The sequence below is a fragment of the Myotis nattereri genome, assembly GCF_964212035.1.
Source record: "Myotis nattereri genome assembly, chromosome: 13".
Taxonomy (NCBI): Eukaryota; Metazoa; Chordata; class Mammalia; order Chiroptera; family Vespertilionidae; genus Myotis; species Myotis nattereri.
In genome coordinates, this window is record NC_138088.1 from 53630903 (window position 1) to 53658086 (window position 27184).

Below are 27184 nucleotides of genomic sequence, written 5' to 3' on the forward strand. Positions count from 1 at the left end.
AATGTTAAAGTTATGCTGATTGAATTTAAATTGTAATTTCACCACTTAATTGATCTTGATCTTGGGCAAGATGTTCGACTTTTCTTTGTCTCAGTTTCCTCTCTTTAAAGATAGGGGGTTTTAATAATGACCTAACAAGGCTGTTGTGAGGCTTCTTCTCCCTCTCTCCCATCCCCCTACCCTCCCTCCTCCTCCACCATACTCTTTTAGGTGCGATTAAAGCTTTTCCCACTTTAATCTATTAATATAGTGAGTTTTATTAATAAATATCCTGTTATTAACCTTACTTAGTTGTGGCCTCTTAGTCATCGAATGTACTTCGGAATTCTGTTTGATAATATTTTTTTAAGATTTTTGTACCAATACTTATAAATGAGATTAATCTTTGTGTGAGTGTTATGTTGAGTCAACTGAAAGAATGTAAAATGCTTCCTTTTTTCTCCAGCTGGAAAAATGTAAATACTAAAATGATCAGTGCCTTCAAGGTTTGAAACAACTCATTGGTGAAATGTCTCTGATGCTTTTTTCTCTCCTTCGTATTGTTCAAATTTTAAGCAGATATGAGAGCCAGTTTCTTCCCAGAGCAGTTTTAGTTTCCATTTGTCTTCCTTCCTGTCGGGGCTTGCTCTTCCATCCCCTCCTCTAATCCGTACCACCACATCTGTTATTTCCTGACACTTGATTTTTCTCCTGCGTCTTTCTTCTTCCCTTGGCTTCCCCCTCTGACCTTTCCCATGGAGCTTTTAGCCTGTAACTGTGGTTAGTCATCCAGTTTTCTGGGTTTTGAATAATCTTCATCTTCAAACTCCATAGCTGTTTTATTATTTCCCACTTCTCAGAGTGTTTTCCACTGCCAGACATCCTCCTTGACTTACTTTTTAATCCCAGAGTTAGACTCTGTTCTCACTCCTTGAAAGTGCCAAAACATTAACACCCATGTATTTTTAAAGAAATTATTATATTACTACTGGCCTATTAAAATGAACCTCTTACTTTATTTATATTCTGTTTAAAAATATCACGATAAACATAGCAAACCAAGCACCTCAACTTGCTTTGCCATCCCTGCACAACCTCCTGCCTCTCTCCTCCAGACTCACCCGGTGCCTTTGCTTTCTGTGCTGAAGACACACTGACCTCTGTTGTGTCCCTGGTCAGTGATGGCGAACTTATGACACGCGTGTCAGAGGTGACATGCGAACTCATTTTTTTGGTTGATTTTTCTTTGTTAAATGGCATTTAAATATATAAAATAAATATCAAAAATATAAATCTTTGTTTTGCTATGGTTGCAAATATCAAAAAATGTCTATATGTGACACGGCACCAGAGTTAAGTTAGGATTTTTCAAAATGCTGACACGCCGAGCTCAAAAGGTTCGCCATCACTGTCCTAGGTTGTGCTGTGCTTCCTCCTGCCTCAGGACCTTTAAATATGCTTTATTGGAATACTCTTCTTATTCTTTATCTGCTTAATCTAGTCATTCTTCTGGTCTCAGTTCAAATGTTACGGCCAGAGAAATCATCTCTGACACAGACCCCCTCCATCCCATATTAGGTCAGTTTCTCTGATTCTGTTCTCTTATGGTCTCTATTTTTTTTTTTTTCTTCAGAGCATTGTAATTACTTACATACTTAGTTGGTTCATAACTATCTCCCCTACAAAGGTGTAAACTTTCACAAGGACAGGAGTTATGTCTGTTTTACTCACCAGTGTATTTTTAAAATGTGCCTAGTATATTCATTCAGTAATGATTTATTTTTTGGTACCTTTTTGTGTATCAGGCACTATTATAGGCATTGGTGATACTGCAGTGTGCATTCCTATAAGGAAAAACAGTCATTCATGTTCCAAGCTGTCAGAATAGTAAGATCTCACTAAACATAAGAGTCCTCCCTTCATCGTAGGGTTAAATTAGCCTAGGTTTAAGGCTATTCTAGACTCACTGTTAAAAAAATCTTAAAAACTAGGTTTGAACCTGATCCATAAGTTATTTAACCACCTGCCAAATAACAAATATCAACATGGTTTAGGGGAAGATAGCAAAATTCAAACATTTAACAAAATAGTAAACACAGTGTCTTGTATCCAATAAAAAATCACTAGACATTTGGAGCAGTAGCAAATTGTAACTCATAGCAAGGAGGAAATTCGGTCAATTGCAACATACGACAGGTAGGATGCAGTAAGCGAAGAAAGACTTTAAAATTGCTCTTATAAATATTATAAGTATACTCACAGACATGGATATAATCAAGAGATAAGTGAAAGATGTAACAGTAATCAAAGACACAGAAAAAGCATTTGACAAGATGCAACACCCTTTTGTGATAAAAATTTAAATATAAATGAGTTTGCTGTGGGAATAAAGGGAGGAAGGCATTCCACGTAGAAGAAACAATATTAGCAATATTGTGGAACCTTGTAGCCATTTGATGAATACTATATACTATCCCTCTAAATATGCTTTAGCTTTGAAAGATAGAGTGTTCTTTTTGTCTCATTGGTAAGTTTGTTTTACTTAGTGATATTACTTTATTTTGAATTCTCTGTTAGTAGTCTAACCTTCAACTAACATTCATTTGCATCCAGTTGGAGCTTAAAAGAATCCTGGTCAGTTTGTTAGAAATAATTTGTAGGTGGCCAAGGAAGCCAGTCCAGGCTTAAAATTGACAATATGCTGCTTAAATTTTTACTATAGCAGGAAAAGTTAAGAGGTGCTGACATTTATGGCGAAGCCCAAGTAATTAAAATAATGTTTTTTGTTTACTTGTTTCTAGAAATGCAGTCAATGGAACATGACAGTGGCCAGTTAAAAGAACTTCAAAAACAAAAGAGTGAATTAATGCAGGAACTGTTTACTCTGCAGAGAAATCTTAAAGGTCATACTCTATGTGTTCGTTTATTTTGCCAATGAGTATATTTATATACAAAAGATAGAGTCATATTATTCTTTCAAAATGTATCAACCTATTGGGATATAGTGCTATTATTGGTATAAAGAAAGAAATAGGTAAAACACTGAATTAATCAGTGTTAGATCTGATTTTTGCAATAGTTTTTGAAAGAGAGGGAGAGAAAGAGAGAGAGAGAAGCATTGGTGTGAGAGAGAAATATTAATCAATTGCCTCCCACACACATCACCAGGGATCAAACCTGCAACCTAGGCATGCACCCTGACTGGGAGTAGAACCCACAGCCTTTTGGTGTATAGGACAATGGTCCAACCAACTGAGCCACCAGTGGTTTCTCAGACTTGGAAGTTGACATTTGGGGCCAGGACGTTCTTTGTGGTGGGGAACTGTCCTCGTAATGTAAGATGTTTAGCAGATATTTTTAATGTCTCAGGTTTTGTTAATAGTATTTTTGTGCCTTTAGTTGCTATATTAAAGTAGAAAAATAAAAATCATTAGCACATTTTATATGAAGCAGCAAAAATTAGGGTTGTTCTTATGAATGAGTAAAGATAAACTTTATGTTTAATTTTTAAAAGACTAAGAATTTTCTTAATTGTTTAGTTTTTGAAGAGAAAAAGAATGAAGCCATTTGTACTACCAAATACCTAGAGGCAGAAAAAATAAAAATCAGTGAGAAGCCTCAAAATGATGCTGAATGCTTAAGGTAAGAATTGCCCATTACACTTTGGTATAAAATCTGGTAATTTTTCAAGTTGTCAGGTAGATTTCAGCATAAAGCTAACTGCATAGATTTTTTACAGTTTCAGATGAAGACATTATTTTTTCTCTATGTATTCTGAAATGTGGTAATAAGCAAGCATGTCACTAGCTAGAAAGTGCTACATATAAGTTTCATGATGCATTGAGTTGATAATGCTGGAATCAATTTTATCTTCTCCTATACCTCCTGTGCTCAGTGTTATTCACATCCTAATGGATTAAGACAAAGATTGGTCCCACAACTCTCCTTTCTTTTATCCCTGACTTTCCTTTTGGAAATGATTGGAATTATTTTTTATCTTTCTAGTTTTCAGTGGGGAGAGGAGTCACCATCTACTATTTTGCTTAGAATTTGTTACTCTGGTTTTGTGCCTAAAGAATGAAGCTGTATTTTCTGTATGGAATATTCAGATGCTTTTTATGTGTTTGGATAATGAAAGAGTGGCTGATGTCTAAAATGAAATAGTCATATACACAAGGAGGAAAAAGAAAACCCAGTTTATTACTTTGACTATTTTATTTTATTATTTTTAAAAATATATTTTATTGATTTTTTACAGAGAGGAAGGGAGAGAGATAGAGAGTTAGAAACATCGATGAGAGAGAAACATCGATCAGCTGCCTCCTGCACATCTCCTACTGGGGATATGCCCGCAACCCAGGTACATGCCCTTGACCGGAATCGAACCTGGGACCTTTCAGTCCGCAGGCCGACGCTCTATCCACTGAGCCAAAGCAGTTTCGGCAAATTTGACTATTTATTAATAATTCAGTGTGCCGAACCGGTTTGGCTCAGTGGATAGAGCGTCGGCCTGCGGACTCAAGGGTCCCGGGTTTGATTCCGGTCAAGGGCATGTACCCTGGTTGCGGGCACATCCCCAGTGGGGGGCGTGCAGGAGGCAACTGATCAATCTCTCTCATCAATGTTTCTAACTCTCTATCCCTCTCCCTTCTTCTCTGTAAAAAAATCAATAAAGTATATTTAAAAAAAATAATAATTCAGTGTTATGTTTGCTGGTTTAATTTAGAGAAGTTTCTATACTTTTTAGACTTAACCAGGCTTAGAATAACCAAAGAAACCTCATTACTGAATCTCTGAAGAAGCAAATGAAGCCCTCTTTCACATAAATCATATAGGAAATATGTCCACTGGAGCTGAACAAATGCTTCATATTAGTAGTGTATTGCCTTAGGCCATAATTTTAGTAGATTATGAGAAAATATTTGCAATTTAATTTTATGTTAAGTTTTGTAAGCATGAAATATCAATCTCCTGGGTGATATGTGTGATGCAGAATGAGTTTCTGTAATGACAATCTGCTCATTGATTTTTTTACACTTTTAAAAATGGTAATGACCATTGGTATCATAGCTAGTAGTATAAGGGCTTCTGATAGGACCTCCAGTTTGGTGGGTTTATTACTCATCATAAAACTGTGCCCTGGGTTAAACTTAACCACACAGAGTCTGTTAGAGCGTACTTTCCCTCACTGACTACCCAAAGAGGGACTTTGGGAAGAAAGGAGCATTGGTCCATATACCTAGGCCATTCTTTGGAGTTATTACAGGAAATGCCAATATTTATCAATTCCTACTTTAAACTCTGATATGCGTGCCTTAGTTTCCCTGCTGGTATAGTCTGTAAAAGTTATTTTGAGTGTGAAGAGCAGAGTCAAAGTACAGAGTGTAAAATTTTTAGGAAAGAGGGACTTCGGTCCTATTAATTAGTTCATAACAAGACACTAATGATGGCAAGCAATTATATGACATTTATGCAACTTTATCATGAAGGCCCTCATTAAAGTTCAGTTGGTTTTATCCCTTAATTTTGGAAGAGAATAGTCTTTTTCATCTTTTTGTTCAAATGTATACTAAATTTTGTAATAGTAGCCTTTTTCTTAAATTTTCAGGTTTAGCTACTACTGGTATGGCTGTTATTTTTGTAGGTGGATGGGAGGGTTTCTTAAACTTGGCAATGCTGATATTTGGGGCCAGGTTGTTCTTTGTGGTGGAGAACTGTCCTACGTAGTGTAAGATGTTTAGCAGCATCCCTGAACTCTATGCACTAGATGCCAGTAGCACCCAGCACCCCCAGCTGTGATGCCTAAAAGTGTCTCCAGACATTATTGCCGACTGTCCCCTGCACACAAGGATATGAGGGAAATCGTCCACATTGAATAAATAGCTTTATTTTAAGGTTATTATAAGTATACTTTTATTAAACTTTGGTAAGAAAGCAATTATAAAAAAATTAATATTAGTTCATTTCAATGAGCGTATTGTTTCTACTTTTAGTAATTAAGATTTTTTAACATGTTTTTATTGATTTTAGAGGGAGAGGAAGGGAGAGGAATGACAGATAGAAATATTGATGAGAGAGAAATATCGATTGGCTGCCTCTTGCACAACCCCTACTGGGGATCGAGCCTACTACCTTGGCATGTACCATGACTAGGAATCGAACCGATGACCTCCTGATGCATAGGTCAACACTCAACCATTGAGCCACACTGGCTGGGCAGTTAGAAAATTTTGATACATATTTTATTCTATCTATATTGCTGAATTCTTTTATAATTATTATGTGTTTTTTAAGTTAATTTGTAATGTTTAGGTTATTTGTTAAACTCTATCTTGATGCCGTCCATGAAAGTAGAGAACAGTACTTACCCTCACGATGGTTTCATGATCTCTGCTATAGGTAATCTTTCTGTTTTTATAAATACTAAGATGTCTGTCTATTTAAGAGTCTACATGGGAGTGTGTGGGCTCGTTCATGAACAGGTGTGAAGGCAGCGGATGTGTAGAATATTGCTCTGCTCCACACGTCAGCCAGAGGCTTCCTCGTGGCTGGTAAAGCTGTGACGAGCTAGTTCTTTCATGTGGTCCAGGCAGCACAGAGATGGTAGCGCTCAGGGCCTTGAGAGCAAGTACGCATGGAGGTTAGGAGTACAAGCCTTCGAATCCCAGCTCTGGAAGGTGAGTGACCTCAGAGAAGCAGGAAAGAAGAATGTGAAAGATTGGGCTCCCAACACCTATTATTTTTATTATTCTCCAACACCAGACACTGAAATATAGTTCTAGGTCACGACTTTTTATTACTTCAAGTGGTGAATATCCTAGACAACTTGAAGCGTTTCAGGCATTGTCCTTACTCACAAAACTCCGTTGTAGAATGGTTTTACATTTTTTTTTAAAATATATTTTATTGATTTTTTACAGAGAGGAAGGGAGAGAGATAGAGAGTTAGAAACATCGATGAGAGAGAAACATCAATCAGCTGCCTCCTGCACATCTCCCACTGGGGATGTGCCCGCAACCCAGGCACATGCCCCTGACCGGAATCGAACCTGGGACCCTTTAGTCCACAGGCCGACGCTCTATCCACTGAGCCAAACCGGTTTCGGCGGTTTTACATTTTTAATAAACAATATTTGTGATTGTTCAAGGCAACAGGAAGTTTGTTACAGAAATGAAACTACATAGTCATCAGCCTGGGATTTTTTCTTCTGTACATTTGAAGACAGAATGTTCTTGTGAAGAGCATATTTGCAATGAAAACTGTACAAAAAAAATTCTATTCTGATACCAAAGATATCAGTAAATTTGGAAAGTGATTGATATTATATGTGGCTCATAGAATAAGCAAAATTATTTCAAAGTTTAGGGATATTTACAACTAGGCCCATTTATATTGGAATATAAATTTTAAAACAATTAATTGATTCTGTCATCAAAATGGCCTTATTACTTAGCCCCATCCCATGTTAGTTTGTACTAATCAACTTCAGTATCTAATGCCAATGTATAGAGATGCCATATTTATGCTACTTTTCTCCCATCGATGGATCTCCAAGAGTTTCTAAATATTCATAATGAGAAACATTTTAATTCATGTATCTTTAAATATGTCGGGGAGTGTTTCTGTAGCGTTATTTAGAACAAGCACCATTTAGCAGAGTAGTAGAAAGGGCTGCCCAGGCTACTGGGCAGAAAATAACGCACATTTGCTTTGCAGTTCTCTCTGCCATCAAGAATGAGCTCAAACTGGACAAGTGTAACAGGATCTCAGTTTTAAAGTTTCTGGAAAATACTAGCCAAAAATAATTATATGCCTCATTCTAACCCATATCATCTCTCTTTTTTTTTTTTAAAAAAAAATATATCTTATTGATTTTACAGAGAGGAAGGGAGAGAGATAGAGAGTTAGAAACATCGACCAGCTGCCTCCTCACATCTCCTACTGGGGATGTGCCTGCAACCCAGGTACATGCCCTTGATCGGAATCGAACCTGGGACCTTTCAGTCCGCAGGCCGACGCTCTATCCACTGAGCCAAACTGGTTATGGCCATATCATCTCTTTCTAAAACTTCTTTAAAATATGAAAATTCCCACTTAATTCTAGGGTTATTCTTAGCTATGTATTTTGTTCAGTATTTCTGTGGACTGCATCTTTTCTGGTAAAGCTTCATTATTTATTCACTAACAGAAGTGTCTCTACAGCAGTGATTATATAGCTTTCAAGCTAATAGAGATCCCGTTTTGTGAATTCTTGCCACACACTATAGGCATTAAAGTTTCTATGTAAGTACAAGAGACATTTTGACAGTAGAATCAATTGATTATTTTAGAATTTATATTCTGATCTAAATGCGCCAGGTTGTAAATATCCCTAAACTTTGAAATAATTTTGTTTATTGCACGAGCCATATATAATATTAATCATTTCCAAATTCATTGGTATTTTTGATGTCATAATAAGATGTTTTTAAATTTTCATATGTTTATTTACCTTTATAAACAACCCCTTTTGATATGAGAGTGGGGAAGGTGATAGAAAATATGTGGTAAAAGGAGTTGCCTAATCCAACCAGTCCAGGATTTAGGTGAAGGGAGATGATGGCGGATCTCGCTGGTGCTGCTTTGCACACCTGTGAAGGCTGCTACCTGTCTGCTGGTGGCCTGGATGGAGGGAAGGCATAATTAGGAAACTGAAGTTCTGCTTTGACACATTCAACTTTCAGAATAAATTGTATATGAAAGTGGATGCTCATCTATCTTTTAAAATTGTGTTTTGTGTTTAAATGTCACTAAAATAATTTTTATATGAATTAATATAGAAACCCATTGGGTCATAGGAAAACTAGCAAAAAGTAGAAAGGACCACTTATTAAACCTCTGGTGTAATTAAGGAAACAAAAGGATAAGATTAACAGACTCAACATAGAAGATTTAAGATCCTATGTGTTAAAAAAGTCATCAACTTGGAGTGATAAACTGGGAAAAATTTATAGTAATTATTACTAACAAGGGATAACAGTTTATCAAATAATCAACTGACAAAAATCAATAAGAAAACAATGAAATCAATAGTTCTTTATTAATGTATATATTCAACAGACATGTATTAAATGCCACTTGGAATCATGCACTCTGCAAGTAACTGGAAATACCAAGATGAATAAGATAAGATAATTCTGTTAAACTGCTTATCAATTAAATGCGAATTAAAACCACTCAATATAATTTTTCTATCAAATTTTTAAAGACATTCTTAAATGACCATAATTGAAATTAGCATGGGTGTGGTACAGAGCTAATTTATACATTGTTGTGGCAGTATAAATTGCATATATTTGGAATGTAATTTGGAATATAAATTATAGGCATTTTTAAAATGTTTATGCCATTTGACCCCATAATTCCACTTATGAGGTCTCTCCTAAGGACAATAATTCTAACTACAGCAGGAACACTGTGCACGGAAGTGTTCACAGAAATGTTATTTATGGTAGGAAAAGAAAAGTGACGATTTAAATGCTGTACAATGGCTGATTAATTGTGGTGTAGCCACCTACACCTGTTACATAGGTATCTGAAATGGTATTCATTGGCATGCTTAATTAACTGGGGGACATGTGTATGATACACTTTAGTCAGAAGAAAAGCTAGGAGACAATACTGCATAATCACTATTAGATGGAAACAAAAGACTGTGATGGAATACACTTAAACCTTAATAGCATTTGCGTTGGTGCACTAAGACTTCGGATGAACTTTTTTCTAATTAAATAGTACTTTGTAGAGCTCTGTGGCTGAAAGGGATGTTCTTTCAGTTAAGGCTTTTCTATGACACTTAGAAACAAAATTGGACATTTTATATGACACTGAAAAAAATTGCAAGGCTGCAGGAAATGATAAAAATACAAGGAATGTAAGTTTGCTGAACTAGCTAGCCTTATTGGCCATCCTCATCATTAATTGATGATTCAAAGAAAGATGACAGTAACCAAGGCAGACCGCCTGTAGTTATTGTGGAGAGGTGAAGGAAGTCCATCTTGACTCCCATAGGCAGTTAGTCTATGCACTGCTTACCATTATATAGCGTTGGCTAGCTGCAACCACATTAATATTCATCCCATTATCATCAGCCTCTTTTAAAGCTAACAACAGCAATCTTTAAGTGCAGTTCTAAATTCTACAGCTTGATTATATGCTGAATAGTGAAATACTTCCTATAATTTGCTCTAAACGCCCTCCTTAATTTCAGCTGTCTCTCATTCTTATTGTTAACTAACTAAAAGCGAACCTCGTCACCACCCAATTCTGATGGACATGAAAGATCTTACAGGACCTGTAGTCCATTTGAACTGAAAGGGGATATGGTGGGAAGAAAGAGCCCGACCATTTTATTTGAAAAGATAAATATATTGAAATGGAGCCTTAAGTACACATAGGAGTGTGGAGTAGGCAGTTGCAGTGTTCCAGCGGGCAGTTAGTTAGATAATTAACAAAAGAGGAGGGAAGGGATGGAACAGTCACCCTGGGGAGTAACTAGCATCTTTCAGCCCAATGGAGCAAAACATCCCGCCTCGTCAACTAGGCAGGAAAGATAGCTTTACGGCCACAGCCATGAGGGTGGGGGCCAGGTTGGGGGGTGGGGGAGGTAGATGGTGGTGGTGTGTGTGACCAGCAAGTTCTGTGGGATTAATGTGGGAGGGAGAAAACGCTGAGGGGCTTTTCCTTTGACTGAGTGCATATGCCGTAGGAGCCACAATGGGGACCACAAAAGGGGGTGGGCACAATTGGGGAAAAGATCGGACAGGGGAGGGGCACAAGCCTCAGAAAATCCAGGACAGAGAATGGATGGACAGGGCATAAACACAAGCTGGGAAAAGTGGGAAAGAGATCAGATAGTTTGAAAGAAAGCCTGCTCGTTCCCAAGCCCAAGGAAATATAAAAAAGTCTGACAACAGAGGTCATGGGTTCGATTCTTGGTCAGGGCACATGCCTAGGTTGCTGGCTCCATCCCCAGTGGGGTGTGCAGGAAGCAACCGATCCGTGATTCTCTCTCATCATTGATATTTCTCTCTCTCTTTCCCCTCTCCCTTTCTCTCTGAAATCAATAGAAATAGATTACAAACAAAAAAAACCATTTCCTTCAATCTGACAAAAGCCAGTATTCTCAACCATGAGGTCTCAGGCCTGTTGTCAGTGTTTTCCCACGCAGGGTAGGACTTTCTCCTTTTGAGGATCATTTGACCTGTCTTGTATCACCCCCATGCACGCCCTGTCATTTTTCCTCTTCCACTTAGTTGTGCTTCAGTCTCCGCTTTGGTGTAGACTTCAGATTTGGTTCTGCGGGATTAACCTGTTTATTTCTGTACTTAAGTGCAATTTCAACTTTGTAATATCACATGTTTCTTGATTAGCTTGTAAGTATGGCTTATAGGTGGCATTATTTGGCATTGTAATTGGGATTGTTTTTATTTAGGTGGTTGCCATTATTTTATAGGAATGTGGATTCCTGTCATTGTCATTTTTTAAAGACAGGCTTATTGAGGTATAACTTACATACAATAAAATTCACCCTTTTAAATATGCAATTATATTAATTTTGCCAAACACACTTAATTATGCAACCACCATCACAATCAAAACAGAATACTTCCATTATCCCAAAATGTCCCCATTTGCCCATTTATAATCAAGGCCCACAGTCCACCCCCAGTCTCTGATCTATTTTCTTTTCCTGGTTTTGTCTTTTCCAATATGTCATATAAATTGAATAATATGGTATGTAGCCTGGTCTCATTTCTTTTATTTAGCACAATATAGCCTCTTGTTTCACCTCTTTTATTTAGCGTAATGTGTTTGAGATTCATCCGTACTGTTCTAACATCCATAATGTTAGAGACCATGGCAGAGTGTATTAAAAAAGTATAAGCATAACCAATGGACACAGACATCAGGGGGTGAGGGCAGCCTGGGGGTGGAGGGTGGGATGGCAATGGGGGGATAAAGACATATATAATACCGTAATCAATAAATAAAAAAGAATGAAATACTTTAAAGCAGACACAAGAAGCTCAGAGGATTCCAAGCAGCATTTTAAAAAAGCAAACATCTTTACATATTATATTCAGACCTCTGAAAAACACAGATAGAGAGGGAACCATGAAGGAAGGCAGAAAAAGAAAAGACATACATTACATACAAGGGATGAAGATAAGAGTTACAGTAGACTTCTTATCAGAAATCATGTAGAACGAGACAAACGAATGACTATCAAGTGAGAGTTGTCAACTCAGAATTCTCAATGAAAATATGTTTTACATATGAAGGCCAAGTATGATATTTTTAACAAATATGAGTGTATAGACTTCTTTGAAAACAGACTACATTACAAAAAAAAGTTTTTCAGGAAGAAAGACTATGATACCAAATAGAAACTCAGAACTATACCAAGAAATAAAAGCATCAGAAATTGTTGAACTGAAGGTAAATATAAGAGCCTAAGTCAAAAATACTAGCAATATGATTTATGTTTATAGTAAATGTAAAAGAAAAATTTATGTGGTAACAATGTGAAAAAAATATGAGGGAGTAATTGGAAACATACTGTTGTAAAGGTTTTATACTGTAATATTATGACTGTATAATAATATTTGAGAGTGGGCAGTAATAAATTGAAGATGTGTATTATAAGTTCAGCATAGGCATTATAAAAAGTTTAAAATATGTATAAAAACAAGTCAATTAGTAGATAAAATACTAGCATAAAAAAATCAAGCAATCCAAAACAGGAAAAAAGAGAGGAAAAAAGGAACAAAGAACAGATGGAATAAATAGAAAACAATAGCAAAATTTTTAATCCAGCCAAATAATTATATTAAATGTAAATGATCTAAATATACCAACTCAAAGAGATCATCATGTTAGATAAAAGAGTGTGGCACAACTATACAGTTTCTATAAGAAACTCACTTTAAAAATAAAGACATAGATAGGTTAAAAGTAAAAGAATGGAAAATGATAACCTATGCCAACAGTGTCTGAGAATTCTAGTTTATGCATGTCTTTGTCAACACTTGGTATTTCCTGTTTTTCATTTGAACTACTCTGGTGGGTGTGTGGTGGCGTTACATTGTGCTTTTCTTTTGTATTTCCTTGACGAAGTTGAGCACCTTTTCATATTCTATTAGCTATTGGATATCTTCTTTTGTGAGTAATCTGGTAAATGAGTGTGTGTGTGTGTGTGTGTGTGTGTGCCCGGTTTCAATTGTGTTATTTTTTCTTATTGACTTGTAGTTCTTCCTATCTGTTGTTTATTGTCTCTAGTGACCTTTACTTATAGTGGTTTGCTTCTTGGGTACTTGGTGATCTTTGATTGTAAACTCATTGTTTGATCTTTCTCTGTGGGAGGCCTATGAGCCTATATAATCTTAAACTTTCCTTCAGAGAGGATTTTCCTTCGCTTCTGCTAGTCTAGAGGGAGTGCCACTGGCCTAGGACCCCGGCACTCTCCCCTTAAGAATAGGGCTTACCTGGTGGCTGGCCCAGCTTGGTTAGGTTTGTGAGAGCAGTGTTGCTCTTAGTATCTGTTCTCAGGGCAGCCTCTCCCTTCTAGCTGCCCAGTCTCAGGCCCTGGCTCTCCACCTCTCCAGTCACAGCTCATGGCTTTTGCTTATGTTTTTTGTTTTTAAGAAAGAATGTTAGTCATGCTAAAAATGGAAGACTGTTTCATCACTATTTTTCATATAAAAATGTGCATAAAATAATTTTTAAAAGTAATTTCAGAATATTCAAAGGATTAAAGGCTTAATTGGGGAAAAGAAACATTGATATTACTTTTTCACGCTCAAAATATATTTTTATGATATATGTGTAAAATCAAGTTAATGTTTAATTTTAGAGCAAGAAGAAATCTTAGAGGTCATGTTTTTAATGCACTTAGAATTCTCAGGTGAGGTTCAGAGAGGCTAAATGACATAGCCTAGGTTATTTGGCTTGGTAGTGGCCAGGACTAAACTAGAGGCCATCAGACAGTACTGTAGATTCCCTGCCAAACCATGTTGCTCTCTTAATTACCCTAAATTATTAAGTGTTATTTATTATTCAGTCTCCCTTATTTTATATATATAGCAGGTCCTCAGGTTATGTTGGAGATCCGTTCCTACGGTGCGACGTAACGCGATTGTCGCCGTGAACCCACCTACATAATAAGCACCTACGTCACTCGCATGGAGCACATACACAGCAGGAATGAAGTGAAACAGTAAAACAAATTTAAAAGAAAGATAACAATTCCTGACCTTGACTTGTGGTAAATAAATAATAAAAAACATAAAGCACATATGTACATACATCGAAATGACGGAACTTTTTTTTTTTTTTTTAATAAATAAATGGGAGATGACGACGTAACCATGAAATGACATACATCGAGTCCGACGTAACCCGAGGACTGCCTGTATTTTATTGATTTCAGAGAGGGAGAGAGAGGGAAAGAGAGAGAGAAATATCAATGATGTGAGAGAATCATTGATTGGCTGCTTCCTGCATGGCCGACACTGCGGGTCGAGCCTACAACCCTGGCATATGTCCTGGCCCGGAATTGAACCCAGGACCTTTCATTCTGCAGGCTGACACTCTGTCCGCTGAGCCAAACTGGCTAGGGCCAGTCTACCTTATTTTATTTATGTGATTTTTTCACAAAATTTTATGTAGTCCTTACAGAATTAGAGAGAATTAAAATTCCTTTCCAAATTCTTTAAGTGTTAAGTTAAAATTCTGACTATAGAGCTGCAGACCTGCCACCGTTCATGTAATAAAAAAATTATCATACAAGATTGCTGAACTAATAGGGTGAATTTTTCATTTAAAACAGACTTAAAAAGGAATTAGAACTTTATAAGGAAGATGACATGCAAAGTGTTTACGAAGCTCTCCAAACAGAAATAGAATTTTTGGAGTTGGTAAGCCATCATTGATTCTTTAACTTCTGATTACCAGTAGTAACATGGTACACATGTCATTGAATTGGTTTTTGCTGTTCACATGGATTTGTAATATATATATATAAAAGCAGCAATAACCAAAAAAACTGAGGTCAGGATGTAAATCTGTGAAGAGTTTTGAGTTCCTAGAGCAAGGTGCTACATACAGTAAGTTATATTCAAAGAGAATGTGTATAATTTCAAACTCAGTTAAAAAAGAATTCAAACTTGACCACACAGCTTTCCCTTGATGGAAACTGTTATTAGAGGACTCATGCACTAAAGGGGTTTAATTATCATGATGCTAAAAGCTTTTTGTTTTTGATAAACATAAATTATACTTTTATTATATTTGATCCTAAAACTTTCTCATTAGAGATTTTTATGATCTCAAGAACTTTGGATTCAATTATTGAAAATTTGTTTTCAGACTGTTTTGGAGCACTTCAAATTGCTTTTAACCTTCTTTGGTTGTTTATGAAAGGAACACAGTATTTGCCATGGTCTATTTTAATTGGACACCTGTATAGCTAGCTTTAAAGCATGTTAAAGTATAAATTTATTTTAATATGTTACATTTCGTTTCATGTTTACTTTCTGTAAATGTTTTTTGTTTACAAATGCTCTGGTAGGTTATGTTAGGATTTATATTTTATATTAAAACTTTTAAAAATAAAATTTAGGAATGTCCAGACTTATTATGGTGTTAAATTTACATAAATTGTATATAACCCCTTTATTAAGAATTTCACTTTCCTTATGAGTAACTATTAATATTTTTTCCTTTCAGACATTGGCACAGAAAGATCTTCAGGAAAATAAATAACGTGTAGAGAATTGATGAGCTACCTGAGATTTGATGAAAGCATCTTAGAAGCAAATTTTTGTGATAGATAATGAGTGAGACCCATGACAGTAGATTCTTGTGGAGAATGTGAGGTTCAGAATGTTCAAAGTTGTTGATGTCTAGAATTGGTTCAGACCAATATATATTTTTGGTCTTAGTATTTGCTGGAACTTTAAGGGTTCTCATGTGGTTTTTTGATTTTGTTTCTAAAGGAAGAAAAAGGAGCAGTAGTGTGTGCTCAGTTTCTGAGATCCCCCTGACCCTTAAGCTAATCTGTACTTTCTGCTGGTGTTTACTCTCTGTTGCAGCTTGCCTTGGGTCAAGTCAGACACACATAGGAAGAAGCACTCGGATTATTGACCCAATTTAGTCAGTGCCATTTCCACCTACAAGGTGCTCACTTTCATTTCAATCTTTGTCCACTCACACGATGTAGTTGACTGAGGTCCTCTGAGAGGTCTTCCATCTGCAAAAGCCAGTTTTCTCCACGTTTCTCTGGACGTGTCTGAGTTAAGTCCTGGGCACTTGCAGCCCTTCTCCAGCACGTTGGGCCTGCCAGTTTTCTTCCTAATGCCCATTTGGGTTAGAATGAAATAAGTCATCCACTTGGGAGGTACGTAATCTTACGGCCATCAGGATTCATTTTCGCTGGTGGCCTGAAACACTGCAACTGAAGACAGTGTACTTATATTTGAATCAAACTTGGTATTGCCACCAGATTTCTAACATCACATATATTTCTGCTGTTAACAATCCTGACTAGGAAGAAAGGTGTATTTTCAGTAGTTTCAAAAAAAAGTGTATTAAAACTGTTCAATAAGGCCCTAGATTGCAATAGGTGGGGAAATGGAACAAAACTTATTTGGGGTATATTTCAAAGTACTGAGCGCAAATATGAGAATCATGCTTTCTTTTGTAGTGATAGTTGAATTAATTTAACATCAAATGTGAGATGTTTACAAATGTCTGATATGTGCTGATGTTAAAGTAGAGTACTTAGGTCTAGTTTCACAGAGAGTCTTACTTTGGCAGAGTTTTTTTGTATATGTTGATTTACACCCTTATTTTTTAAAAATTAGCAAAGCTAAAAGTCTCCTTTGAGATGTGTCCCAATTGCCATCTCTTTACATAATTTGCATTTTCAGAAGTGATTTCTATTTTGATTTTTTCAATATTTAATAATAAATTATTTTTGCTTAAAAAGAAAAAAATGAAAGGTACCAGGGAATTGCAGTCCACTTTATATGCAAATATAGAGTGGGAAATAGTTATTGGGATTAGCTCTGACTTCAGTTCTGTCTCATTTTAATCCATTTATTTACATTTTAAGTTCTAAGACTTGTGAATATTATTAAATATGTATATTAACATGCAGGTTGAGCTTATGCATAAAGCCTTTTTAGTAATTTTTATTTATTATTGGTTTTATAACTAAAATATTGTGAACTAAAGATCTGCCACTTATTTGCATAACTAACACAGTGGCATATATGCAGAATAAACTCTTACTAACAATATCAACTGTATTTTTGTGTGTGCGTCAGAGAGAGTATCTGAATTAGATATTCAGTAATAGAATCAGGATGAATATGAATTAAATTTGAGAAAAAAAGGGAGGTTCAGTATTTTCATTATTTCAAAATGCTGAAATTGCATATTTAACATTTAAACTAATTTTCAAACAATCAAATAAATGATTATTTTAGCACTGCATGGTAGAGTAATACAAAGCACTACATGTGATACCAATCAAAATAATGGACTGTTAGAATCAATGTAATCAATGGAACAAGCTCACTGAACAAGGGAAATATAGCAATCAATAGAAATCAGTGTATGAACCAAAACTGCACTGTCAATATAAAATAGCAGAACAGTAGGTCCATTTTTACGTTTTTAAGAATTAGTAATTCATAAAACTTTTAAGTAGGGAAATAACAGAAATTATCTGGGTCAGAATGTGTCTCAGATTGACCTCGATTGTTCTGGAAGTAGTCTTTGGCTCTACAGAAATGCAAAATAAATATATATATATATATATATACACACACACACATACATATATATATACATACACACACATATGTATACACACACACACACACATATATATGCATATATATATATATATATATATATATATATGTGTGTGTGTGTGTGTGTGTGTGTGTGTGTGTATATATGCCTAAGTGACCATTATGACTGGTCAACCAGTCACTATGACGCACACTGCCAACAGCGGGCAGGTGCTCAATGCAGGAGCTGCCCCCTGGTGGCCAGTGCACTCCCACAATCAACCTCCTGCGGCTGGCCAACCTCCTGCGGTCCCTACCCCCTCTCAATGGGCGAGATGCCCCAATCGGCTCCACTGGCTGGCCAGGCCAAGGAACCCCACCCATGCACGAATTCATGCACCGGGCCTCTAGTTCTTAAATAAATGCTCATTCACTGAATTTTTCCAATTCTTAGTTGTAACCAAAGCTCAGACTACCCCAGAGTAATCCTGATGCTGCTCTGAGGTTCCTGGCAGCGTCATTGTTCTTCATGGTAACAGGCTTTTTCAGAAGCAACTTTCTAACTCCCAGTTCTCTGCCGGGGGTGATATTAGGATGTTTAGATAGTTGCTGCATATTATTCCTGCTGATTAATGGAGCTATTTGGCCAGGGGAAAACCAGCAGCAAAATTATAGGATGTGGAGCATGACCAGTGGACTGGAAATCCCTTTCTTTCTTCCCTGGCCTAATTATTGAGACGGGAGGAAAGAGCAAAGAAAAAGGAAAGCTGTAAGATACGTGCACTCAGGAAGATTTCTGTACTATTCGTTGTTTTGTCAGTAGTAGTGTGTTCTTCTGAAAAAGAAACCAAAGTTGAGAGCATTTTGTCTGCTTGTTTTTCCCCCTTAAACTTGTATCGAGATTCCTAAAAGTCCAAAATAAGGTTGAAGTCATTGTATTGTAATGAGTTGGAATCTAGAAACATTTTAAAACAGTATCAGTTGGGATTGGTAGTTTCTTGTAGAATGGGAATTATGCGGTGAAGAACCTGTTGAGTCATCAGCGGGGCAGTCGGGCAGTTCAGCTGGCTGGCTGCAGATGGACAGGCAGCCTGCACCAGACAGGCCTGTTGTAAGCCAATGCTGAGGACAAAGTCCCTTTCTGCTTCAGGTCAATCAATCATACATAACTGTGCCACATTATGATGAATAAGTCATTTATCTGCAGTCCAGAAAAACAGTAGCAGTTCAGTGACGTGATTAGAAATAAATATGATAGGATTTTGGGGGAGGGGTTAATCCTCACTAGAGGGATATTTTGTCCATTGATTTTAGAGAGAGTGAAGAGGAGGGGAGGGGAGGGGAGGGGAGAAAAGGAGAGGAGAGGAGAGGAGAGGAGAGAGATTCGAGATGTGAGAGAACCATATCAATGGGTTGCCAACTGGGCGGGAACCTGCAACCCAGGTACAAGCTCTTGACTGGAATGGAATCCATGACCCTTCGGTTTGCTGGCTGATGCTCTAATCCAGCGGTTCTCAACCTGTGAGTTGCAACCCCTGAAAATACATCCTGCATATCAGATATTTACATTACGATTCATAACAGTAGCAACATGACAGTTATGAAGTTGCAACGAAAATAATTTTATGGTTGGGGGTCACCACAACATGAGGAACTGTATTAAAGGGTCGCGGCATTAGGAAGGTTGAGAACCACTCACTGAGCTACGCTGGCCAGGACCGTGATAGGATTTTTAAACCTGGGTGGACAGGGTAAGGTGTTCTGTCACTCAAATATTTATTTCTAGTATGAAGTTTGAAATCTGAAGGTGTTGAATATACTGAAAAGTATTTTAATATTTGAAACTGATGTATTTTAGGTCAACTTTTATGTTTGTTCTCCACTCCTCGACTTTGTCATCCTGAAAAACGTAAATGAAGCAAATGCATTTGCCTTTCGGAGTCTAGTTCAGAACATTTTCTGTCGAGGGAATTGTTTTCAGGATGTGAACTAAAAATGAAAAATATTTTTTGTCATTCGCCTGAAGCAGGGATTAAGTCTTGGAGGTTTGTGGCCCTTTTATCTTAAGATAACAGAATTATTTATTTATTTATTTATTTATGAAAGAACGGGCAGGATGAAGTTACCTTTGAAAATGTGGGAGGTAGGAATGCATAGTTAGTTGCATTTGTGCTTCCTACACATTATATTTTCAAGTTAAATAAGGTTTTTGCTTGGCCTGGTAATGATCAAATCATCAGCCCAGTGAAGAAGCTTTACTTTTTTATTTACTTTACTGACATTTGACAAAAATGACATCTTGAGATAGCGTTGATCAATATATGAAGGGAGTAATTTGATAGCTCTCCCAGTTCTAGGAGGGAGAACCTGGATTTCATTCATTTGTTGTTCATTGTACTGAGGGTCACATTCTCTACACATGAGGGGAAGTTTTGCAAGGTAATGCTAGTTGTAAGAACACATTTACTTAGATTGGAGGGAAAAAAAGAAAGGATAACAAAGAAAGCCGTGACTGATGGTAAAATGCTCTCTTTAGCTGTTGCTTGAAAAGTATCTAGAGCAAAACTGTCAGAGCCAAATGCTTATTTAAACAACTGCTTTTGATACATAGCGAATTTATCTTTAAAAGACTGTCATGAAATTGACAGCGCCAGAATTCAGTTGTCTGGGAAAATAAAGAGCAAGTCAAAATGTGAAATTAATAACAATGGCCCATGTAAGTGGCTGTGCAAAATGAGGCCTATTGAGTGGGAGAAAAATTATTTTGTTTTCTTCTTACCGCCAAAAGAGCTAAACTACTTTATAACCCTAAGTTAATTATTTTCATACTTGTAATAAATTGTCTTTCTAATTAGTGGGTAAATAAAATCTTGTTAAAATAAAATCCTCTTAATCTACATTTAATAGATGCAAATACAATTGCTAATGAATATTTCTGGATATGGCCTTGTGATTGCTGAGAAGGAAGTATTTGCAAATTCCAACCACCATTAAATGGTGTGGTTGTTGACAGCTTTTGTTGACTTTAGACAAAGTTCCTGGTTGGGAATGGGTGACCTGGGAGTAATCATAGGGTCAGTGTAAGGTTAGCTCTAAGATCTGATGCCAGTTAAAATTTGTAAAATACCAAAGTCAAGTTTATAAAGTTATTTTTATCCAATATAATCAAAGCTCTTTATTGAGATTCTAGTTGGGGACAAGCGTATATCCCAGTTTTTGCAGGATGAACGGAGGTTTGGAATGATGATGTGATTTGTGTGACCCCACGAGGGACAGTGGGCCTCTTTACTTACAGTTTAATTGCTTGGGCTTCAGTTTTTTTTAGTTTAGTTTAGTTTAGTTTCGTTTTGTTTTATGTTTTGTTAATCCTCACCCGAGGATATATTTCCATTGATTTATAGAGAGAGTAGGAGGGAGGGAGACAGAGAAAAACACTGATGTGAGAGGAACACATTGATTGGTTGCCTCCCCATACAGGCCCCGACCAGGACCTGGGATCAAGCCTGCAACCGGGGTACGTGCCCTTGACCTGAATTGAACCCGGAACCCTTCAGTCCAAGGGCCGATGTTCTATCCACTGAGCCAAATTGGCTAGGGAGGTTTCAGTTTGAATAACCTAAAAATATATATTCCTTTTGAATATTGGCTTATAAAATATCTTATGCAACAGGTAAATATTAGAAGATAAGAGAAATTTGAGAATCGTTAAAATCACCCTTTTGGTAATCAGAATCAGTGAATGTGAATATTTAATAAACTAAGAATATCTTTTATACTCCCTGAGGAGAAAGGGGCAAATCAGTACAAAACAGACTCAAATCAAGTATTATTAAAAATTCACCTTCTGGGTATCTCTTGAAATTAACACCTATTCATCTCACTTTATTATACTTTCAACAGATGTGGGGGTTTTTTCAGTGCTACCCTCTCTGGTCATTGATAATTTAAGGTGATAACCTGAGGGGTGGCACCTTCTTAAAATATCAAAGAATAAGAGTTATGTTCATTTTTCAGTACTTGCTAGAAAACTTACAGAAAGATCAACATGTAAAAAAATATCTGATTAACCTGAAAATAACACTCTTGTTTATTTCTGTATTTCCCCCCTCTTTTTATTATTCCTCCCATCCATTCTTTTGGCCATCCATCCATCCACCCTGGCTCCTGCAGGGAACTCAGGTCATACACTTCTTGCACATTCCTCTTGGGCCACCCTGGCCTGTCTGCTCTCCACGCAGGCCCTCCTGGCTGTGGCCTTGGGATCATCTCAGTAGCTGTGCTCCCTCTGCTTGGATGCTCCTCCTCCTGCTTCTGTCCTTCAGGCAGCACTGAAGTGTCTCCCTTGAGAAGCCTTCCTTTAAGCAGTCAGTTTACGTAGTCATGTGGCCACATTATCACCCACTCTAATTTAATTCACTAATTTTTCATACTACTAATTTCTGATATCCTTACTTATTTTTCTTTTCTATTTATCACGACTAAAGCATAAGTTCTGTGAGAGCAGGGGCATTGTCTGTCTTATGCACCACTTTTTTTTCCAGAGCCTGGAACAGTGTTGATATATAGGAAGTGTTCAGTATATGTATGTTGAAATATGGTTGAATTAACTTGTTCATTTAACCCATATTTATTAATTGAGTATTTAAGCATAAATTATTGATTCTCTAGTTAAACTGGATTCATTTATTGTTGATTTTCTTTCTTGATTGAATTAGCCTATCTTCTTATTTCTTTTACTTTCTGAGCCTGTGTTTACTTAGTTGAAAAATGGTAGTAATAATGTTTGCTGGTTTCAAAGCCCATCTAGGTAGAACAACCAATAAAAGCATTGAAAAGAAACTAGAATTAAATAATGATCCAGGATCCATAATGGGGAAAAGTTTGTGGGTCTCTCCGTGGTCACTGGGCTGCTTTCTATTATCAAGCGGTTGATTGGCACGTAATGGTTCTGAATGCTTACTTGCCACCAGCTGCTAGAATAGGAAGCGAAAATTGCAAGTTGGTTACAAGCTATGAATGTGCATTAGAGCAGCTTAAAAGCACTATTTCTTTATGGTAATAGAAAAATTTTAAATGTGTTTGCTTCTATGATTTATTCTGTCTTTCTGGTCTGAAATACAAAGTTTAAACAATCCTGTTTTTATTCAGCACCGTATTTAGAAAAATGTATGAGTGCCATCTGCTGGATTTCTCTGGTACCACCCTGAACAAGATGATAAAATTGGGGGAAGTTTGGGAATGACAAATTACTATACAGAAATGATCCTTCTTTTCCTTCCTTCTTTCTTTCTTTCTTTCCTTCCTTCCTTCCTTCCTTCCTTCCTTCCTTCCTTCCTTCCTTCCTTCCTTCCTCCCTCCCTCCCTCCCTCCCTCCCTCCCTCCCTCCCTCCTTCCTCTCCTATTTATGTAGGTATCAAATTTAAATCTCTATATAATTTTCAATTGTCCACATATAATTTTCAAATTAGTGTCACATGTATCCTAGAGAAATACAAAATGTAAGGTACATAAAAGTTAAACTCTAGTGCTGTTACAGTACTAGTTATACTTTCACTGATCTTAAAGAGCCCAATAACTTCAATCAATGCATAGTCGTAGTCTTCATTTTTGAATGAAAAAGCATAAGTAACAAGCTTTCCCCTAATGGTACATGAAGAGTTGGTGATAATTCAAGTAATTGATTATTTCTATAACTTCTGGGTGTGCTAACCTTGATTATTTAGTGTTTCTTTTTAGTCTTCAAAGATTCATTTGTGAATTGTTGATCCATCAAATAAAGTGAAGTCATTCTACTTAGGATCCTTAGTTATTGACCCGCCAATCACCAATCAGCTTTGTTACCAGATATGTGTTTCCTTTAAAGCTTTTCTTAAAAAATTTCTATCTTCTTATCATTTAAAATCTACAGAATTTATGTTGTTTCATGAGTTAAGTGTTTGAAGTATTTTCTAGCACAGTTCCGTTGATGAAGGGAAATTGGGGTGTCTTTACTGACTCCAAGAATATCCTGATAGCTGAATATTTGACAGTACTCCATGTGTCCAATCAGCAAATCTTATTTTTTTCTACCTTCAAAATATATGAGGAATCTGGAACTTCTCAGAATAGCATAGCTACTGCCCTGGTGTGGGCCCCACCGACACCTCCTCTATTAGTTATTTAGAAATTTTGTTATATCCACTATCTTTCAGACTAGCATGTAGCCTCCAAGATGACAGGGATTGTTGTCTCTTGTTCACTGCTATCTCCCAGTGCCGAGAACAGTGCCTGACACATAATATGTCCTAAAATAGCTTATTTCTCAAGTGAATGGGTTTGCTTTGAGTGATTTTCCTCTTTTTCAAATAAAGTGTTTTGTAAATTATATTAGCAGGGACATTTTCTTGGTACTTCTGTCAACTCTAACTTATAATGTCCAAGTAAATGTAACCTTTTTATTATATGCACTAGGGGCCCAGTGCACGAATTCGTGCACCTTGAAAGGAACTGTGGGCTACGAGGCTGCGGTAGGCACAGGGGCGGGGTCTCAGCCCATCCTCTGAGCCTATGCCTGGCCCCTCCCACCACGGCCCCTGGTCCCCTGTCTGCCTGCAGCCCCCTCCCGCGCTGCTGCTCCCTTGCGCTAACGGGGCTAGCCCTGCTCGTACCCACTGAAGTCGCAGAGCGATTGGAGCCGGCGCAAGCAGTAGGTGCGAGTGGGGCCGGCGCTGGCAGTGGGTGCAAGCAGCGCCTCTAGCACCGACAGTGGGTGCGAATGGGGCCGTTGCTGGCAGTGGGTGTGAGAGGCGGCTGCCAGGCCCCGATCTCCCCTCAGGAGCAGGGGGAGGTAGAGAAACCCTGAGGGCAGTCGGGGCCAGCAGCCACCGCTTGCACCCGCTGATGGCACCGAGTGATTGGGGGTGGCGCCAGGCACTGGCAGTGGGTGCGAATGGCGGCTCCGGTGCTGGCAGCAGGTGTGAGCAGGGCCGGCACCAGCAGCAGGTGCAAGTGCTGGGTGGGACCGTGACGTGCGAGAGAAAAGAATTTTCAGTAACCACCAGAGGCTCACCCCAATGACAGTGACCGGCACCCTGCCTTGGTCTGGCATCCCCGCTCACCTGTTCCACCATCCAGCCACAGCCGATGCCTGCCATGTTTTGCACATGCCCCCTGGTGGTCAGCACATGTCATAGCGACTGGTTGTTCCGGTTGTTCTGCCGTTTGGTCTGTTTGCATATTAGCCTTTTATTGTATGGGATATGTTCAATTTGATTCTATATCACTACATTTTTAAGGAAAAAAATGAGCACCTACTAAACAATATCATGTAGTACAGGACTAGGGGGACTAAGACATGGCCTGTGTGCTTAAGGAACATTCCCCCTTATGCTTCTTTCTTCCTGAGAATTGGTAAGGGGTTGCTGTGAAATGACAAGGCAATTCAGATTCAGAGCTGCTAGATTTATTATTCTTCTGTGCAAGAAGAGATGGATTTAGTTTTGCTGCATTTTGCTTTATTTTTCTGAAAGGTACAGTTAAACTAGGCGGTGATTTTGTGTATTTCCAGATCTGTGAACCCGTGACTTGAGTGCGTATTGGTGTTGGAGAGACTGCATTCAGAGTTCTATCCTTGATTTCTTCTGCCAGGCGCTTTCTGTAAATCGTCTCTAATCTTCACTGCTGTCCTAAATGATGGGAATATCGATTATTGTTTTACAGCCAAGGAAGCAGAGGCTGCAAGACTAAGCAAATTACCAAGAGAATATAGTGACAGTTTCAAGTCAAATTTGAACCCAGGACACCCTACTTTCAGGGCTCTCTGCCTGGGTTTAGAAATGGAGCAGAGGGCCATTTCTTTCCCAGAGCAGTTGACTGGGTGCCAGGGATGTTTCAACTGGCTCTTCCCCAGTGGAGGCCACTGTTTCCTCCTTCCCAGCAAGTGTGGTGGTCACGGGCATAGGACGATTCATTCCTTTCAGATATTGCAGTGTTCCTTCCTCTGCCAAGTGTCTCCTGGTACCATCAGCAAATTAAGCGTGCCCTCTGGGCCCCACAGAACTTCTGAATGTGCATTATGTTATTACCCAGCCGTGGTGTGATTATGCTTCTCCTCTGGACTGTGAACTCTAGGAGGGCAAGAACACCTTGCATATAGAAAATCTCCAATAAATGCAGAAGGCTTCGTGCATGTGACTAAGTTAGACTTCACATACCTAATGGGTTGACCAGGTTTTATAGACTGACCCGGAACCTAATCATTTTAATATTCTAGGTGAGAGAAGGTGTATGCTAAGATTTAAATAACCTAGTTAACATTAACTTTTGAACACTAGAAGCCTAACTTTATTTCTTTCTCAAATTCCTGTTTTGGCACCCTAGCCGGTTTGGCTCAGTCGGCCTGTGGACTGAAGGGTCCCGGGTTCCAGTCCCAGGTTCCATTCCTGTCAAGGGCACATGCCCATATTGCCATCTCCATCCCCAGTGGGGGAACGGGGGTGCAGGAGGCAACCGATCAATGATTTTCTCTCATCATTGATGTTTCTCTCTCTCACTTTCCCTTCCTCTCTGAAATCATTTAAGAAATTAAAAAATGAATAAAAATTCTGCTTTTGGTGATTCCCTTCCCCCCAAACTTAAATTTGCACTCAGTGGAACCAGTTGCCATTTGCTATTTATGGCAGCACCCCGATCGTGTTAAGGGGGAAAGTGGGAGCCCCACTAGCCTGGGAACATTTTTAAAGGAATGCAGGAGGCACCTTGAAAGAAGGCTGTTGACAGACTGCCAGAATGAAGAAACAGTGTCTGCATACGGACTCGGGGAAGCAGTTCTTCTTGGGAGAGGATGCCTTTGGTTAACAACATGTAGAAGGAAGCAGACTTGGCTGAACTCCAACAGTATGATGCAAGGATGAGGCCGTGCTACACAGGCTGTGTGTCCATGTTTAATTCAGCTCTAATTTTTGTCTCATAAAACTTCATTAGTTACATTTAACTGGGAATATACTTATTTGAAAACGGAGCTCAGTTTTGTACTAACAAAAAAATGTGATGATTTAATTTTGACTTTGCACACTAAGTTAAATAAGTGTCTGTTGGCTTGTTCTAGAGAGTAAGAGAAGACTAACTAGTTTGTCTACATTGGCTAGTCAGTTGTATTAATTTCCTATCGCTGCTGTGACAAATTACTACCAGCTTGTTACTTACAACAGCACACGTTTGTTCTCACACGTTCGTTCTGGGTGTCTGAACCCCAAAGTGGTCTGACGGGACTAAGCATGGTGCCCGGGCTGCATTCCTTCTTAAGGCTCAACTGAGCAGCTGACTGAATTCCACCTGCAACCCCACTCCTCAGCCAGGTAACTTCACAGATTCGTAGTTTTGGGAAA

The 27184-nt window shown here is 38.0% G+C and overlaps 1 protein-coding gene across 1 annotated transcript in view; it reads left to right on the top strand.

Moving 5' to 3' along the window:
• The window catches only part of CCDC172 (coiled-coil domain containing 172), a gene marked incomplete at both ends in the record, with an annotated part of 29315 nt that extends 13532 nt beyond the window's left edge, over positions 1-15783 (top strand). The window contains 4 exons of the mRNA XM_081104995.1: positions 2781-2882; positions 3519-3621; positions 14849-14936; positions 15748-15783. Coding sequence (XP_080961121.1) covers positions 2781-2882; positions 3519-3621; positions 14849-14936; positions 15748-15783 — 329 coding nt within the window. The remainder of the gene's footprint in view (positions 1-2780; positions 2883-3518; positions 3622-14848; positions 14937-15747) is intronic.
• Positions 15784-27184: the final 11401 nt, after the last annotated feature.